Genomic DNA, 17,719 nt, shown 5'->3' on the forward strand with positions numbered 1-17,719 from the left:
GAGTTAGTACCAGGTGCCACTTTGCCTAAAGGGAGATTATATGCCCTGTCCGGGCCAAAAACCACGGCCATGAATAATTACATTCAGGAAAGCCTTAAAAAAGGTTTTATTAGGCCTTCAAAATCTCCGTTGAGTGCAGGATTTTTCTTTGTTGAGAAAAAAGATGGATCACTTAGACCATGTATTGATTTTAGGGCTCTGAATAAGATCTCTGTGAAAAACACCTATCCTTTGCCATTAATTTCAGTGCTTTTTGATTAGTTACGCTCCGCCGTGATCTTTTCGAAAATTGATCTTAGGGGAGCTTACAACCTCATCCGAATAAAATCTGGGGATGAGTGGAAGACGGCTTTCAGCACTCAGTCGGGTCACTATGAATACCTGGTGATGCCGTTCGGCCTGTCAAATGCTCCGGCGGTTTTTCAAGACCTCATTATTCTCCGTGACTTCCTTGGGAAGTTCGTGGTCGTTTATCTTGATGACATTTTGATATACTCTGAGTCTATGGAACAACATGTTACCCAGGTGCGTCTGGTTCTTCAAAAATTACGAGAGAATCATTTATATGCCAAGCTTGAGAAGTGTGATTTTCACATCACAGAGGTGTCTTTCTTGGGGTATATTATTTCTCCCCAGGGTTTTTTCATGGAACAGAAAAAATTCCAGGCCATCCTTAATTGTGCGCAACCCACTAATTTAAAAGCAATTCAGCGCTTTTTAGGGTTTGCTAATTATTATAGGCGGTTCATTCATACTTTTTCTGACCTGGTCGCTCCCATAGTAGCTTTGACTAAAAAAGGAGCGGATCCCTCCAATTGGTCGCATGAAGCTGAGTTAGCCTTCCGGGTCTTGAAGCAGGCCTTTGTCTCAGCTCCTGTCCTCAGACATCCTAATCCGGAGCTTCCCTTTATTGTGGAGGTTGATGCCTCTGAGGTTGGAGTGGGTGCTATCCTTTCTCAGGAAGATCCGGAGTCTCAGGAGTTACATCCTTGTGCCTTCATGTCCAGGAAATTCTCCTCCGCTGAATCCAACTATGACGTTGGTAATCGGGAATTACTGGCAGTAAAATGGGCTTTCGAGGAATGGAGGCATTGGCTAGAGGGAGCTAGGCATATTATTACTGTTTTTACTGACCATAAGAACCTGCAATATATTGAATCAGCTAAACGGCTTAATGCTCGGCAGGCACGTTGGGCATTGTTTTTTACTCGTTTCAGGTTTATAATCACCTTCAGGCCTGGTTCCAAGAATACGAAAGCTGATGCTCTGTCACGTTGCTTTTTTCCGGTTCACAATAGCAATCCTGTTACTACCCCCATAGTTCCATCTTCAGTCATCCGGGCAGGCCTCACACATGATTTATGTACTCAGTTAAACCAGCTTCAACACCAAGCTCCTAGACTTACTCCTGCTGGTCGTCTTTTTGTCCCTGAATTTTTGAGAGGCACTGTTTTAACTGAGTTTCATGACAACAAAGTCTTGGGGCATCCGGGTATCACTAAGACCTTGGAGTTAGTCTCTCGCTCAGTGTGGTGTCCTAGTCTTTCTAAAGACGTTAAGGAATTCGTCCATTCCTGTCAGGTTTGTGCACAGCATAAGGTTCCTCGTTCGTTGCCTATCGGGCAACTTATGCCTTTAGCCGTTCCTCTTAGGCCATGGTCTCATTTTTCCATGGATTTCGTGGTGGACCTTCCCCTTTCCGCCGGATTGCGAGTCATTTGGGTGGTAGTGGACCGTTTTAGTAAAATGGCTCATTTCATTGCTCTTCCCCGATTATCCTCTGCTCAAGGGTTGGCAGTTTTGTTCCTCCGCCATGTGTTCAGGCTCCATGGTTTGCCCACTGATGTTGTCTCTGATCGGGGTCCACAATTCATCGCACGATTCTGGAAACGTTTTTGTGCCTCATTGAAGATGAAACTGTTTTTAACATCGGGTTACTATCCACAGTCTAACGGGCAAACCGAACGAGTCAACCAGTCATTAAAACAGTACTTACGCTTGTATTCGGCCAAACTCCAGAATGATTGGTCCGAGTTTCTTCCTTTGGCCAAATTTGCTTATAATAACTCTTGTCATTCCTCCACCAAGGAGTCCCCATTCTTTTCAGTCTTTGGTTTTCATCCTAGAGCCAACTCTTTTTTCCATCATTCTCCAGTTTCCTCGTTGACCTTAATCTCCCATCTCAGAGCAATTTGGAGAAAAGTGCACCTTGCCCTCAGAAAAGCGGCCTTCCGAGAAAATACATTTTCTGATAGGCTCCGACGTCCTTGCACTTTTAAGGTAGGAGATAGGGTGTGGTTGTCGACTCGCAACATCAAGCTTCGACAACCCTCGGCTAGACTGGGACCCAAATTTATTGGACCGTTTTTTATCATTAAGAAGGTCAACCCAGTTGCTTTTCGGCTACGCTTGCCAAGATCTCTCAGAATTGGAAATACTTTCCACTGTTCCCTGTTGAAACAATATGTTTCTTCCAGCAGATTTCCTCGGAGGACCTCCCAGGGTAGATCTCCAGTGGATGTGTAGGGACAACAGGAGTTCTTGGTAGAGAAGGTTTTAGATTCTAAAGTGTCCTGGGGCCGGCTTTATTTTTTGGTTCACTGGAAAGGCTATGGTCCGGAGGAAAGGTCTTGGGTCCTGGATAAGGATCTACATGCCCCTAAACTCAAGAGATTATTCTTTCAGGAATTTCCTCAGAAACCGGGCTTTAGGGGTTCGTTGACCCCTCCTCAAGGGGGGGGGGGGTACTGTTAGGCGCCGTGGTCCAGGAATTCCTCCCGGCCCGGCGCTAGCAACTAGGGACGCCGAGCGCGCTGAGCCGCCGGGTCCCTAGCAACGCTAGGACGCCGGGCGCGCCGAGCCGCCAGGACCCTAGCAACGGGGACGCCACGGGCGGACCGCGTTTCCCGTTGCAGGGTTGATTAATTAACTGTGCACACATGTTTTCTGGTCATGCAGCAGGGCAGCTGCACGACATTCATTGTAATCAGGCTCTGGACTCTGATTGGAGGATTCCCTGCTAAATACCTTCTCAGTGCCTCACACAGACGCCGGTGATAGTTTCCTGCATGCTGCTCATGTTGGTGAACATCTGTTCCCGGGCCGGCTGTGCCCGGTCATTCCAGACCTCTTGAGTTCCCGAGTCTTGGTGTTTGTCATCTCGTCCCAAGGAGTTCTCCTGGTCCTCATTTACCTGTGACAGTCTTTAGAGGATCTCGTTTGGTTTCGTGAGTGGCGGCTCTGCCGCGTGCTGCGGCCTAGGCCACTTTATATTGTGTTCTGGTTTTGGAGCATTTGCGGAGGTATCCGATTCCACAGTCCTCTCCGGAACTCGGCGGTGCCGTGTAGGAGAGTGGACAAGTGGAGTATTTTGGTTGTTCTTTTCCCTGGCGGTAATCCGCGCATACTTTAGTTTTAGGTTTGTTAGTAGCCCCTGGCCTTGTTGTTTAGTTAGAGGGCCCCTTGTTATCACCCTGTCTCGGTTCACTCTTTGTCTCTCATTAAGACCTGAGGGGGCATCGGAGTTGGGCAGACATAATCCGCCCTTCAAACGCGGCTGCCATGGGCCCAAGCAACCATAATCTCGCAAGAGTGTACTGACAGTACGGGCGAGACAACGGAGATAGGGCGCCAGGGGCTATTCCCATTCCTTTCCCCTTTCCCAACATTACGTTCTGGTATTCAGGTCCTTTCATATAAGATGACCCCAGACCTGAGTATTAGAATCATAACAATTCTATATAGATGGGGGTTTCCGTTTGCCCTATATTTTTCCTATAATGGTCGGAATTATTCTGTGAAGAATCCTGACGATGGTTTATCGGCTCTCAGGCGATTGGGGCTTTTCTCGACTTCTCCTCCTGCATCATCTCCAGATTCTCAGGAGAGCCCTAAATCGAGGTCGCCTCCACGTGCTAGTCGTCCGCCTGATGGTTACACTACCTACCCTCAAGACTTTCAGGTTTATTGCAAGGACTTGTAGAATCTCTTTTTCAGGCTTAATGTTATAGAGATGGTTTTTGTTTTCTTGTTTCTACTGTATTTGTGCTTTATACCCCCTCTCTCTACTATTTCACAACCCGCTTGCTCGGCCCATTAATTTGAGGGCCTTGTTACTCTATCGTGCTGGTGTTCCCTCGTGCCGCCGTTCAGAGATACTAAGATTATTGTTCATATTGTTTGCTTATCTCTATTACCTGCTACATGTCTTTGTCCTTATATATTTATTATGCTGTGCTAGTTTATCCTGACACGCTAGGGTACAGGTTGTCTTCCTGCTATGGCATTGCTGATATCGGAATAGACCCTCTCTAGTTCATAAGTTTTTTGGTGCCCTATTTCCATATAATTGTTATGATTCCAGTACTCTGGTCTCAGGAGATCTTATTGCGAGGACCGGAGCACTGGAACGAAATGCTGGGAAAGGGAGCGGGAATGGAAAATAGCCCCTGGCGCCCTAACTCCGTTGTCTCACCCGTGCTGTCAGAAATCCCCTGCGAGACTATGGTTGCTTGAGCCCATGGCAGCCGCGTTTGAAGGGCGGATTACGTCTGCCCAACTCCGATGCCCCCCGGTCTTAATGAGAGACAAAGGGAAATCCGAGGCAGGGTGATAACAAGGGGCCCTCTGACTAAACAACCAGGCCAGGGGCTACAAGCTAACTAAAAACAAGAATATGTGCGGAAAAACCGCCAGGGAAAAGGACAACCAAAATATCCACTTGTCCACTTCTCCTACCCGGCACCGCCGAGTTCCAGAGAGGACTTGTGGAAGCGGAACCCTCCGCAAATGCTCCAAAAACAGAATATATAAATATAAAGTGTCTGTGAGAAGCACTGGGAAGGAACTTAACAGGGAGTCCTCCAATCAGCTGCTTAGAGCCTGATTGGGAATAAATGCCGTGCAGCTGCCTTGCTGCACGGCCAGAGGACAAGTGTGTGTGCTTAGTTAATTAAGCCCTGCAACGGGGAACGCGGTCCGCCCGTGGCGTCCCCGTTGCTAGGGTCCGTGCGGCTCAGCACGCCCGGCGTCTAGCGTTGCTAGGGAGCCGGCGGCTGAACGCACATGGCGTCCCTAGTTGCTAGGCACCGGGCCACGCGGACACCGGCGCCTAACAGTACCCCCCCCTTGAGGAGGGGTCAAGGAACCCCTAAAGCCAGGTTTCTGAGGAAATTCCCAAAAAAATGCCCTCTTGAGCCTAGGGGCATGAAGATCCTTATCTAGGACCCAAGACCTTTCCTCCAGACCATAGTCTTTCCAGTGAACTAAAAAATAAAGCTGACCCCGGGACAATTTGGAATCAAGAACCTTCTCTACCAAGAACTCCTGTTGTCCCTGTACATCCACTGGAGATCTTCCCTGAGAGATCCTCCGAGGAAATCTACTGGAAGAAACGTATTGTTTCAACAGGGAACAATGAAACGTATTTCCAATTTTGAGAGATCTTGGTAAACGTAGCCGAAAGGCAACTGGGTTGACTCTTTTAATAATAAGAAATGGTCCAATAAATTTGGGTCCCAGTCTAGCCGAGGATTGTCGAAGCCTGATGTTGGGAGTCGACAACCACACCCTATCTCCCACCTTAAAAGTGCAAGGACGTCGGTGCCTGTCAGAAAATTTCTTCTCTCAAAAGGCCGCTTTTCTGAGAGCAAGGTGCACTTTTTTTCAAAATTGCTCTGAGATGGGAGGTCAATGCCAGTGAGGAGACTGGAAAATGCTGAAAAAAAGAATTAGCTCTAGGGTGAAAACCAAAAACTGAAAAGAATGGAGACTCTTTAGTGGAGGAATGACAGGAATTATTGTAAGCAAATTCAGCCAAAGGAAGAAACTCGGACCAATCATTCTGGAGTTTGGCTGAATACAAGCGCAGATATTGTTTTAATGACTGGTTAACTCGTTCGGTTTGCCCGTTGGATTGTGGGTGATAACCGGATGTTAATGACAGTTTCATCTTTAATGAAGCACAAAAACATCTCCAGAATTGTGCGATGAATTGTGGACCCCGATCAGAAACAATATCAGTGGGTAACCCATGAAGCCTAAACACATGGCGGAGGAACAAAACTGCCAATCCTTGAGCAGAAGGCAATCGGGGAAGAGCAATAAAATGAGCCATTTTACTAAAACGGTCCACTACCACCCATATGACTCGGAATCCGGCTGAAAGGGGAAGGTCAACCACAAAATCCATGGAAATATGAGACCATGGCCTGAGAGGGACACTTAAGGGCATAAGTTGCCCGATAGGCAAGGAACGGGGAACCTTATGCTGTGCACAAACCTGACATGATGAAACAAATTCCCTAACGTCTTTAGACATACTAGGCCACCATACTGAGCGAGAGACTAACTCCAATGTCTTAGTGATTCCCGGATGCCCTGAAACCTTGTTGTTATGGAATTCAGTTAAAACAGTAGCTCTCAAAAATTCAGGAACGTAAAGACGACCAGCAGGAGTAACTCTAGGAGCTTGGTGTTGAAGCTGGTTTAACTGGGTAAATAAATCCTGTGTGAGGCCTGCCCGGATGACCGAAGATGGAAGTATTGGGGTAACAACAGGATTGTCATTGTGAACCGGAAGAAAACTACGTGACAGGGCATCAGCTTTAGTATTCTTGGAACCAGGCCTGAAAGTGATAATAAATTTGAAACGAGTAAAAAATAATGCCCAACGTGCCTGCCGGGTATTAAGCCGTTTAGCTGATTCAATGTATTGCAGGTTCTTATGGTCAGTCAATACCGAAATAGTATGTTTTGCTCCTTCCAGCCAATGCCTCCACTCCTCAAAAGCCCACTTTACCGCCAGTAACTCCCGATTACCAACGTCATAATTGGATTCAGCGGAGGAGAACTTCCTGGACATAAAGGCACAAGGATGTAACTCCAAAGACTCCGGATCCTTTTGAGAAAGGACAGCCCCCACTCCAACCTCTGAGGCATCAACCTCCACAACAAAGGGCAATTCCGGATTAGGATGTCTGAGGACTGGAGCTGAGACAAAGGCTTGTTTAAGGGCCCGGAAGGACAACTCAGCTTCATGCGACCAGTTGGTAGGATCCGCTCCTTTCTTAGTCAGAGCCACAATGGGAGCTACCTGGTCAGAAAAAGAATGAATGAACCTCCTATAATAATTCACAAACCCTAAAAAGCGCTGAATTGCTTTTAAATTGGTGGGTTGCGCCCAAATTAAGGATGGCCTGGAGTTTCTTGGGTTCCATGGAAAATCCCTGGGGGGAAATTATGTACCCTAAAAAAGATACTTCCGTGACGTGAAATTCACACTTCTCCAGCTTGGCATATAAATGATTCTCACGTAACTTTTGAAGAACCAGACGCACCTGGGTGATATGTTGTTTCATCGATTCAGAAAAAATCAAGATGTCGTCTAAATAAACGACCACGAATTTCCCTAGGAAGTCACGGAGCACATCATTTATGAGGTCTTGAAAAACTGCTGGAGCATTAGACAGGCCGAACGGCATCACCAGGTATTCGTAGTGACCCGACTGAGTACTGAAAGCCGTCTTCCACTCATCTCCAGATTTAATTCAAATGAGGTTGTAAGCTCCTCTCAGGTCAATTTTAGAAAAAATCACAGCAGAACGTAACTGATCAAAGAGTACAGAAATCAACGGCAAAGGATAGGTGTTTTTGACTGAGATCTTATTCAGGGCTCTAAAATCTATGCATGGTCTAAGCGAGCCATCCTTCTTCTCCACAAAGAAAAAACCAGCACTTAAAGGGGATTTTGATGGTCTAATAAAACCTTTCTGTAAACTCTCCTGAACATAGTCATTCATAGCTGAAGTTTCTGGCCCGGACAATGCATATAATCTTCCCTTTGGCAACGCGGCACCAGGAACTAACTCAATAGCACAATCATAAGGCCGATGGGGAGGCAGAATGTCCGCATTGCCTTTGGAGAATACACAGGTGTACTGTGAGTAATAACCCCATTGGAAAGCGGACTCCCATCTAAGCCATGCATGGTGACACACCTACCCAATGGTAACTGAGGAATGCCTAAGGCCTTAGCCCAAGTTAAATCCATAAAGTTTCCTGCAGCTCCACTGTCGACAAAAGCCGACACCAAAGAACTGAGGCTGCCAAAGGAAACTTTAACTGGGACTAAAAGAGAGTTATTCGAGGAGATAAGCTGCAGACCTAGGTGAACCCCCTCACAATTCACCTGGTCAAAGCGTTTCCCGATTTGTTCGGACAGTTACGAGCAAAATGTCCCTTACCACCACAGTACAAACAAAGACCGGAATTTTGCCTTCTGGCTCTTTCCTCAGGAGACAGCCGGGAGAGACCCATCTGCATGGGCTCCTCTACGTCTTCTGGAATGGAATAAACACACGGACTTGACCTTACAGGTGTTCCTCTTTCAGCCCTCCGCTCTCTGAGACGACGATCAATCTTAATAGAAAGCTCCATGAGTTTATCGAGAGTCTCAGGAGCGGGGTACTGGAGGAGACTGTCTTTTATAGACTCTGATAAGCCGAGGTGAAACTGACTGCGCAGGGCTGGGTCATTCCAGCCACAGTCGTTCGACCAACGGCGAAACTAAGTACAATAAACCTCTGCAGGATTTCTACTTTGTTTGAGAGCGCGCAGCTGACTTTCAGCGGACGCCTCTCTATCCGGGTCATCATACAAAAGCCCTAAAGACTTAAAAAAAGCATCTACTGACAACAACGCAGGATCCTCTGCCCTTAAACCGAATGCCCAGGTCTGAGGATCCCCCTGGAGTAAAGAAATAATAATCCCAACCCGCTGAGATTCAGTACCAGAGGAAGTTGGTCTTAAACGGAAATAAAGTTTACAGGATTCTTTAAAATTAAAAAATTATTTTCTATCGCCAGAAAAACGGTCAGGCAAATGCATCTTTGGTTCAGGGACTACCTTTGGGGAGGCTCGCAAAAGATCTTCCTGCGACCTCACCCGAAGAGAAAGATCCTGAACCATCTGAGTAAGTTCTTAAATCTGATTGACTAAGAGCTGGCCAGGGTTTGGCCCTAAACCTGTCGGATTCATGAGGCCAAAAATTTTTAACAAAAACTGAATGAGAGGAAAAAATTAAAGCCCAGTTTAATTTAAATTTTTTGGTATGGCCGGTAATAATGTTATGATTCCAGCACTCTGGTCTCAGGAGATCTTATTGCGAGGACCGGAGCACTGGAACGAAATGCTGGGAAAGGGAGCGGGAATGGAAAATAGCCCCTTGCGCCCTAACTCCGTTGTCTCACCCGTGCTGTCAGAAATCCCCTGCGAGACTATGGTTGCTTGAGCCCATGGCAGCCGCGTTTGAAGGGCGGATTACGTCTGCCCAACTCCGATGCCCCCCGGTCTTAATGAGAGACAAAGGGAAATCCGAGGCAGGGTGATAACAAGGGGCCCTCTGACTAAACAACCAGGCCAGGGGCTACAAGCTAACTAAAAACAAGAATATGTGCGGAAAAACCGCCAGGGAAAAGGACAACCAAAATATCCACTCGTCCACTTCTCCTACCCGGCACCGCCGAGTTACAGAGAGGACTTGTGGAAGCGGAACCCTCCGCAAATGCTCCAAAAACAGAATATATAAATATAAAGCGGCTGAGCCGCAACACACGGCAGAGCCGCAACTCACGAAACACCACTCGATATTAAACGGTGATCAGTCCGGACTACAGGGAACAAAACGACTTCCTGGGATGAGATGACAACTCCCGAATGCAGGACTTCTGAGGACAGGAATGACCGGATACAGCAGGACTGGAAACAGACTCTCAGCAAACCAAAGCAGCATGTAGAAAGCTATTACCGGCGTCTGTGAGAAGCACTGTGAAGGAACTTAACAGGGAGTCCTCCAATCAGCTGCTTAGAGCCTGATTGGGAATAAATGCCGTGCAGCTGCCTTGCTGCACGGCCAGAGGACAAGTGTGTGTGCTTAGTTAATTAAGCCCTGCAACGGGGAACGCGGTCCGCCCGTGGCGTCCCCGTTGCTAGGGTCCGTGCGGCTCAGCGCGCCCGGTGTCTAGCGTTGCTAGGGAGCCGGCGGCTGAACGCACACGGCGTCCCTAGTTGCTAGGCGCCGGGCCGCGCGGACACGCGGACCCCGGCGCCTAACAATAATTGGGGTTTGCCCCTTTGCCTTGAAGGCCGTCCTCTCCATGCCTATGTTAATGACCCTCATTCTTTTATTGTTTTGGTTAACGAACAGTTGGCATGCCTCTGTTCTCCCTACGGCCTCAACCCCACAACATCTGGATCCCCCTATACGGATGGGGTTTTATGACGATGTTGTATGTCATGTCCTTAGGACTGCGACCTTTTCTAGTTACTCGGTTGGCCTCTAGGCCTCCGCTCACTTTGTTTTTTACCCCTAATTTTCCCTGTCCTACTCATATCATCCCCTACTCAGCTTTGTATGGTAATCTGGATTTTCAGATCTCCCTTGAGCTGGGTCCTCTACTGGAATCCTCCATGACCCTTAACATTTTAACGTTGAATGTCAATAAACTAAACTCCCCTCATAAGCGAACCATGGCTATCCATTTTTTTTAAAAAGCAGAAAGCTGACATAATTCTTTTAAAAGAAACACATTTTAAAACTGATCATCCATCCTTGGCTTCAAGAGCTTATCCTCACCTTTCACTGCGATTTTCGATCTCAATTTAACAAACTAATAAAGGGCCGGATGGTAATTGGTGGGGACTTCAATGCCGTACCTGATCTAATATAGGACCTACTCAATTTCGTGTCCCTAGTCCTTCGACGGTTAGGGAATCCAGACGATTAGCAGATTACATAACGTCCTCTGGTTATTACAATGCTTGGAGGGTATTGTACCCTTGTGAACGTACGTACACTCACTACTCTATTCCCCACGGCCTTCACTCTAGACTTGATCTTTTTTTAGTGGACTCTTCCGCAGTACAGGGCTTGATTAAGGCTTGGGTCTCCCAGTGGTGTGGTCCGATCATTTAGCAGTTTCTCTGACAATTTCTTCTACCCCTACACCCCCCCCACCAGTTTTCCGTTGGAGATTTAACGTTACTCTCCTTCTGAAAAAAGACTTTGTTACTCAGACTGAAGGGGTACTGAAGGAATTTTTCTCTTTGAATTCCACGGATGACATATCTCCGGCTATAATATGGGAGGCACATAAGGCCTCCATTTGGGGTAATTTTATTTCTTTAACTAAAGCCCAAAAATTACAGGATTGCCGGGCAGTTGCGGACCTGAACATCAAATTGCAGAGCTGACGATTCAGCATCAGCAGATGCCCAGACGCGCCTTGTATAACAAACTTCTGGCTCTAAAAGGCAAATTTTACCAAATTTTATCTGCTAAAGCCGCAAAGACCATGCGGTGGTTACAGCATAGGTTCTACTATAAGGGTGACAAAGCTGACTCCCTCTTAGCTTCCCGCTTGCGCGCTCATAAACAGAGGAACAGGATCCTTTCGCAAATCACAAGCTGACTTATGATCCTCAGTAAATAGCACACTGTTTCAAGGACTATTACCACTCAATGTATAACCTGCCTTCTTTGGATGATGCCATTAGTCTGCGGGAGAATATTGACAAATTCCTTTCATCTTGTCCTCTCCACACAACAGTTGAGTTCGCTTAATCCGGAATTCACTGCTGAAGAAATTGATCTTACGATCAAATCATTGAGGAATGCCTCAGCCCCAGACGGTCTACCAGCTTTATATTATAAAAAAGTTAGTAGAATTCTGGTCCCGGCCCTGACAGTATTGTTCAATACGATTTTAGCCGGCACGCCCTTTGATGGCTCCACTACTAGAGCTGAAATAGTTGTCATACCTAAAACTGGACGCCACCTCACGGAGTGTGGTAGCTATCGCCCGATATCGTTGTTGATTTCTGACCTGAAACTGTTTGCAAAAATTTTGGCAAACCGTCTTGCTGGTATGATCTCCTCCCTGGTTCACCCGGACCAGGTCGGCTTTATCCCTGGCAGACAGGCCTTTGAGAACATAAGACGGGCGATTGATACTATACACTTTGTTGACTCCTCTAAAATCCCCTCCTTGGTGATGGGGTTGGACGCTGAAAAAGCGTTTGACCGCATATTTTGGCATTATATGGATTGCACCCTCCGACGCTTTGGTTTTTTGGGTCATTTTCTCTCTGGAATAAAATCTCTATGATTCTCCGTCAGTTTGTGTTTTAGTAAATGGCCTGTTGTCTCCTCCATTCTTGATTACAAATACGAGGCAGGGCTGTCCTTTGTCACCCTAAATTTTTGCACCGATGATAGAACCCCTGGCCTCTAGTATCTACAACTGCCCGGATATCTCGGGGATCAAAATAGGCTCTTCTCAGTTTAAGATCTCTCTATATGCTGATCTTTTACTTACCCTTTCAAAGCCTTTTATTTCTCTCCAAAATCTTTTTCAAATTATACAGGAGTTTGGTGTCATTTCTAATTTTAAGATCAACGCTGCTAAGACAGAGGTTTTGGACTTCCACCTTAAAAATCTCCTTAGCCAGTAACTTAAAATTTGACTGGAAAAAATTATTCTTGAAATACTTAGGCATATATCTAACCAGGCAATGTTCTCAGCTTTATGTGGCTAATTATCCTGGGTTAATTCATAGCGTTACTAGTGATCTCCTCAAGTGGTCTGGTCAATTTATTTCATGGTCAGGTCGCACCAACGCCCTGAAAATGAATGTCCTGCCTCGCCTACTGTACCTCTTTCAAGCGCTCCCAGTGCGGATCCCCTCACGTGTTTTTAGATTTGCAGAAGAAATTCTCACGCTTTTTATGGTCGGGCAAACGATCTCGTGTTCGACTCAAAACTCTGTATAATGGGACTAGAGAGGGTGGACTTGGGGTGCCTAATATCAAATTGTATTATTATGTGGCCCATCTTTCCCAGGCTGTCCTCTGTAATTCGCACATATCTTCCCGTAGATGGGTTCAAGTGGAATCCAAACTTCTTCATGTGCGTTCCATCTCCACCCTTCCTTGGATCCATCGCTCTCATAGGCCCCCTGATTATACTAATTTTCCATCCATAACATTCCCCATCTCGCTCTGGGACAGGCTTACTAAGACTTTCTCATTATTGTCTTCCCCTCCTGCTCTTTCTCCCCTTTGGGATAATCCACTGTTGGCCGGAGGTAGGGATGCACATGCCTTTCAGCATTGGTTAGCTCATGATCTTCTGTTTATTAATGATATAGCATTGTTACGTTCTTTTCCACCCTTTTCAGATTTGCAGAGTCGATACGGTCTCCCACCGCAATGTTTCTTCCAGTACCTGCAATTACGTAGCTTTCACTTAGCTTTTCTTCAATTGCATAGTTCTTTGAACAGATCCCCTATGGAATCACTATGCTTCCTTCGCGCTCCCTCTAAGGGCCTTTTATCAACAATATATCGCCTCATGATTAAGCGTAATCCGCCCACACTGGCCCCACACGAGACGGCTTGGGAAAATGACTTGCAAGACCACATGGGTGCGGACACCTGGGAACAGATTTGACAGAACTTAGTCTCCTCTGCGACCTCCATTAGGTATAGGGAAAATTCATTCAAACTGTATGTCCGATGGTACTTAGTTCCGACACGATTAAGTAGACTATTCTCCTCCTCTTCGGATGTGTGTTGGAGGGGTTGTGGGCTGAGAGGTACTCTGCTCCATATATTTTGGAATTCTCCCCGGATGGTTCCGATTTGGAGGGCCATTTGGAGATTGGTTTAGTGAATCACTGGAATAGATATGCCCTTTTCCCCTTCTTTCTTTTTCCTCGATACATCCCTGAGTCATCTAAACCTTTACAAAAGCTTATCTGGTACATCACGACCGCATTAAAATGTAAAATTGCTTACCATTGGAAATCACACACAATTCCCTCCATCACGGCTGTGGTTGCGGCCATCTGGGATACTTACCATATGGAATTCCTCTCCAGTGTGGTTGAAAGCAATGCGTTAGCCTTTCCCTATATCTGGTCTCCATGGTTGGCTTACTATAAATGCCGCCCTCCTTTGACATACGGTTTTTGACGCAACTACTTTGGTATTCTTTGCCATGATGTTTAGGATTTCTGCTAATCTGCATTTGTGATAATGTATGTATGCATTGCTGTACTTTCCCCCACCTTTTTTTTCTTCTGTCTTCCCTTCCCCCATCCTGTTCATTGTCTATTGTACATTGACAAAAAAAATTCAATAAACAGTATTTTAAAAAAAAGACTCTCCAACATGACCTGATTTGCAATGATGGTACCAATGTATCAGCAATTATACGCTGCTGGACGGAAATGATGCAACAGCACTGGGCGTGCCTATGCTTAGTTAGCATCTGCCCATATTAGCTTATAATCGCAATTGCATACGGCAAGATAGCAACGGCAGCAGCAAGAACTGCACCTGAATGAGCCACACTATGCTGTTTCATTTTTTAATAAAATATTCTCACTTGCAAAAATACAAAGTACTACCTGAGTAACTCCACTTACTCAGGACATGGAAATAGCTTCTCACCTGTGTGACTTCTCTGATGTGTAACAAGAGATGATTTCTGTGTAAAACATTTCCCACACTCAGGACATGGAAATGGCCTCTCACCTGTGTGACTTCTGTGATGTATAACAAGATATGATTTCTGTCCAAAACATTTCCCACACTCAGAACATGGAAATGGCCTCTCACCTGTGTGAGTTCTTTGATGTCTAACAAGATGTGATTTACTTGTAAAACATTTCCCACACTCAGAGCATGGAAATGGACTCTCATCTGTGTGACTTCTCTGATGTGTAACAAGAACCAATTTCTGTCTAAAACATTTCCCACACTCAGGACATGGAAATGGCTTCTCACCTGTGTGACTTCTCTGATGTGTAACAAGATCTGATTTCCATCTAAAACATTTCTTACACTCAGAACATGGAAATGGCCTCTCACCTGTGTGACTTCTCTGATGTTTAACAAGATGTGATTTACGTGTAAAACATTTCCCACACTCAGAACATGGAAATGGCCTCTCACCTGTGTGACTTCTCTGATGTATAACAAGATGTGATGTCCTTGTATAACATTTCCCACACTCAGAACATGAAAATGGTTTCTCACCTGTGTGACTTCTCTGATGTGAAACAAGATGTGATTTACATATAAAACTTTTCCCACACTCAGAACATAGAAATGGCCTCTTCCCTGGCTGACGGGTAACAAGCTCTGTGTTATGTGTAATACATTTAGCATCTATATTAGAGAGAAACACTGTATCTACTCTCTGAGCTTTTACTGTTGAACCATTATCAGAGTTATAAGGAGAACATTCCTGAGGATCAGAGGAACCAGATGATATATCTGCACGGTGATGTGCTGGATGTGTAACTGGGGTAAGAGGGGTTTCTTCTGGAGAATCTTGGGTGACATTTTTTTCTTCTATTTCACCATCTGGAAATAAAGTGAGATGATCCTCTGAGACAATCCGGCTGCTATATCCATCTGCTGGGAATAAAATGCATATAAGGAAAACGATTGCCCAAAAGTTACATTTTTCAATAAAGACTATGGTGAAATGTCCCCAAATTGCCATCACATGGGCAGATGTTGGGAGTAACAATTAAATTAACTACCATCAATATATAGAGACTAATATATATATATATATATATATATATATATATTATATGTGACAATCCAGCACATGGACTGTGGACTCCAACCTACACACCAGCCCATCTCCTAATTCTTGTTTAAATGGTACTGTATCCACAGGGCGATTCTTGTGTATGGTTCAGTGGAATTAGCCAGGAACATCGCAGATTCTTAAATGGTGCCCGGCAGTCAGGCTGATTCCCAGCAGACACCAGGGTGGGAGGAAGAACTTTCCCCCGGTAGACATCTGCAATATCCAGCCACGGTGTACAAGGCTGACCTGCCCATATTACATCATCAATTACATCACCCCAGACCAATAGCCATGCTCCAAATACACAAGGTAGCAGTGGGGAGGAGAGGGACAGAGGTTGAGTCATTCTGTGCACTTGACTGGAGATAAGGGGTTGACCTCTCCCAATTCTGGAGAAATCTTCGGAGATCCCAGCTGGGGAAGTACTTGAGCAGTGGGTAAAGCTGCTATACCACTGGAGTGAGATGTAGTGAGTACCTGAAAGAACCATTAAGCAGGTGGATATAAAGCAGATGTATACAGTGCGATCGGGACAATGGGGATAATTCAGAGTTAATCGCAGCAGCAAATTTGTTAGCAGTTGGGCAAAACCATGTGCACTGCAGGTGGTGCAGATATAACATGTGCAGAGAGAGTTAGATTTGGGTGGGTTATTTTGTTTCTGTGTAGGGTAAATAATGGCTGCTTTATTTTTACACTGCAGTTTAGATTTCAGTGTGAACACACCCCACCCAAATCTAACTCTCTCTGCACATGTTATATCTGCCCCTCCTGCAGTGCACATGGTTTTGCCCAACTGCTAACAAATTTGCTGCTGCGATCACGTCTGAATTAGGCCCAATGCCCCTGGGTGAGACTGGATAGATCTGAGGTAACTGGCAATGAAGGTTGTGGACTTTGTAGGGGCTGTTACGGTAAATTCCTGGCATGTTGGTAAATTCTCAAATCTGTATTAATATTGGCCCTCATTCCGAGTCGTTCGCTCGTTCTTTTTTTTCGCATCGCAGTGAAAATCAGCTTAGAGCGCATGCGCAATGTTCGCACTGCGACTGCGCTAAGTAATTCTGCTATGAAGAAAGTATTTTTACTCACGGCTTTTTGTTCGCACCGGCGAACGTAGTGTGATTGACAGGAAATGGGTGTTACTGGGCGGAAACACGGCGTTTTATGGGCGTGTGGCTGAAAACGCTACCGTTTCCGGAAAAAACGCAGGAGTGGCCGGAGAAACGGGGGAGTGTCTGGGCGAACGCTGGGAGTGTTTGTGACGTCAAACCAGGAACGACAAGCACTGAACTGATCGCACAGGCAGAGTAAGTCTGGAGCTACTCTAAAACTGCTAAGTTTTTTTTGTTCGCAATATTGCGTAAACTTCGTTCGCACTTTTAAGATGCTAAGATACACTCCCAGTAGGCGTAGACTAAGCGTGTGTAACTCTGCTAAATTCGCCTTGCAACCGATCAACTTGGAATGAGGGCCATTGATTTGGATTTAGTAGTTGCAGCAGTGATATTTAATGGTTTTTACTCTGCAATACTCTTGTATCTATACAGGGTCAGATTAAGCCTGGGGGGGGGGGGGCTGGGGTACTTTAAACAGGGGGGCTCGGGGGAAGGGGGTGTATATGAGATTGTACTTACCTCCCAACATTATATACCAGGAGGGACAAAATGCTTTCTACCTGGACTTCCCTCTTAATACACGATTGGCGTCACCTGTGTTGAACTATTTAATTGATAAAAAAAAAGAGGATTTTGGTACTTACCGATAAATCCATTTCTCTGAATCCTCTAGGGGACACTGGAGTCATATACAATAGGGGGTGTGAAGCTTGCAACCGGAGGTGTGGCACAATCTAAAAATTAGCATTGTCCGCACAGCCGGCTCCTCCCACTTCACATCCCTTATCCCTCAGTTTGGAAAATTTGACCGAGTGAGCAGGACATGAAACTAGAGCACATGGCGAGGAACCGAACCGTACAACATATCAAACAGGTTCCGAGGAATTCTTAACAGAAAAACCAACGCTGTTTGCACTAACTGTTTGAACAAGA

At 45.8% G+C, this 17,719-nt stretch overlaps 2 protein-coding genes across 2 annotated transcripts in view; both read right to left on the reverse strand.

Annotated features, from left to right (window-relative positions):
• LOC135054507 (oocyte zinc finger protein XlCOF7.1-like) overlaps positions 1–17,719 on the reverse strand; it is a 188,370-nt gene that overhangs the window by 74,870 nt on the left and 95,781 nt on the right. The window lies entirely within an intron of this gene.
• The window catches only part of LOC135054515 (zinc finger protein 665-like), a 172,328-nt gene continuing 169,033 nt past the window's right edge, over positions 14,425–17,719 (reverse strand). Inside the window, exon 9 of the mRNA XM_063957643.1 lies at positions 14,425–15,177. Within this exon, the coding sequence (XP_063813713.1) occupies positions 14,484–15,177 (694 nt within the window). The 3' untranslated portion in view covers positions 14,425–14,483. The remainder of the gene's footprint in view (positions 15,178–17,719) is intronic.

Source organism: Pseudophryne corroboree, chromosome 3 (assembly GCF_028390025.1).
Source record: "Pseudophryne corroboree isolate aPseCor3 chromosome 3, aPseCor3.hap2, whole genome shotgun sequence".
Classification (NCBI taxonomy): domain Eukaryota; kingdom Metazoa; phylum Chordata; class Amphibia; order Anura; family Myobatrachidae; genus Pseudophryne; species Pseudophryne corroboree.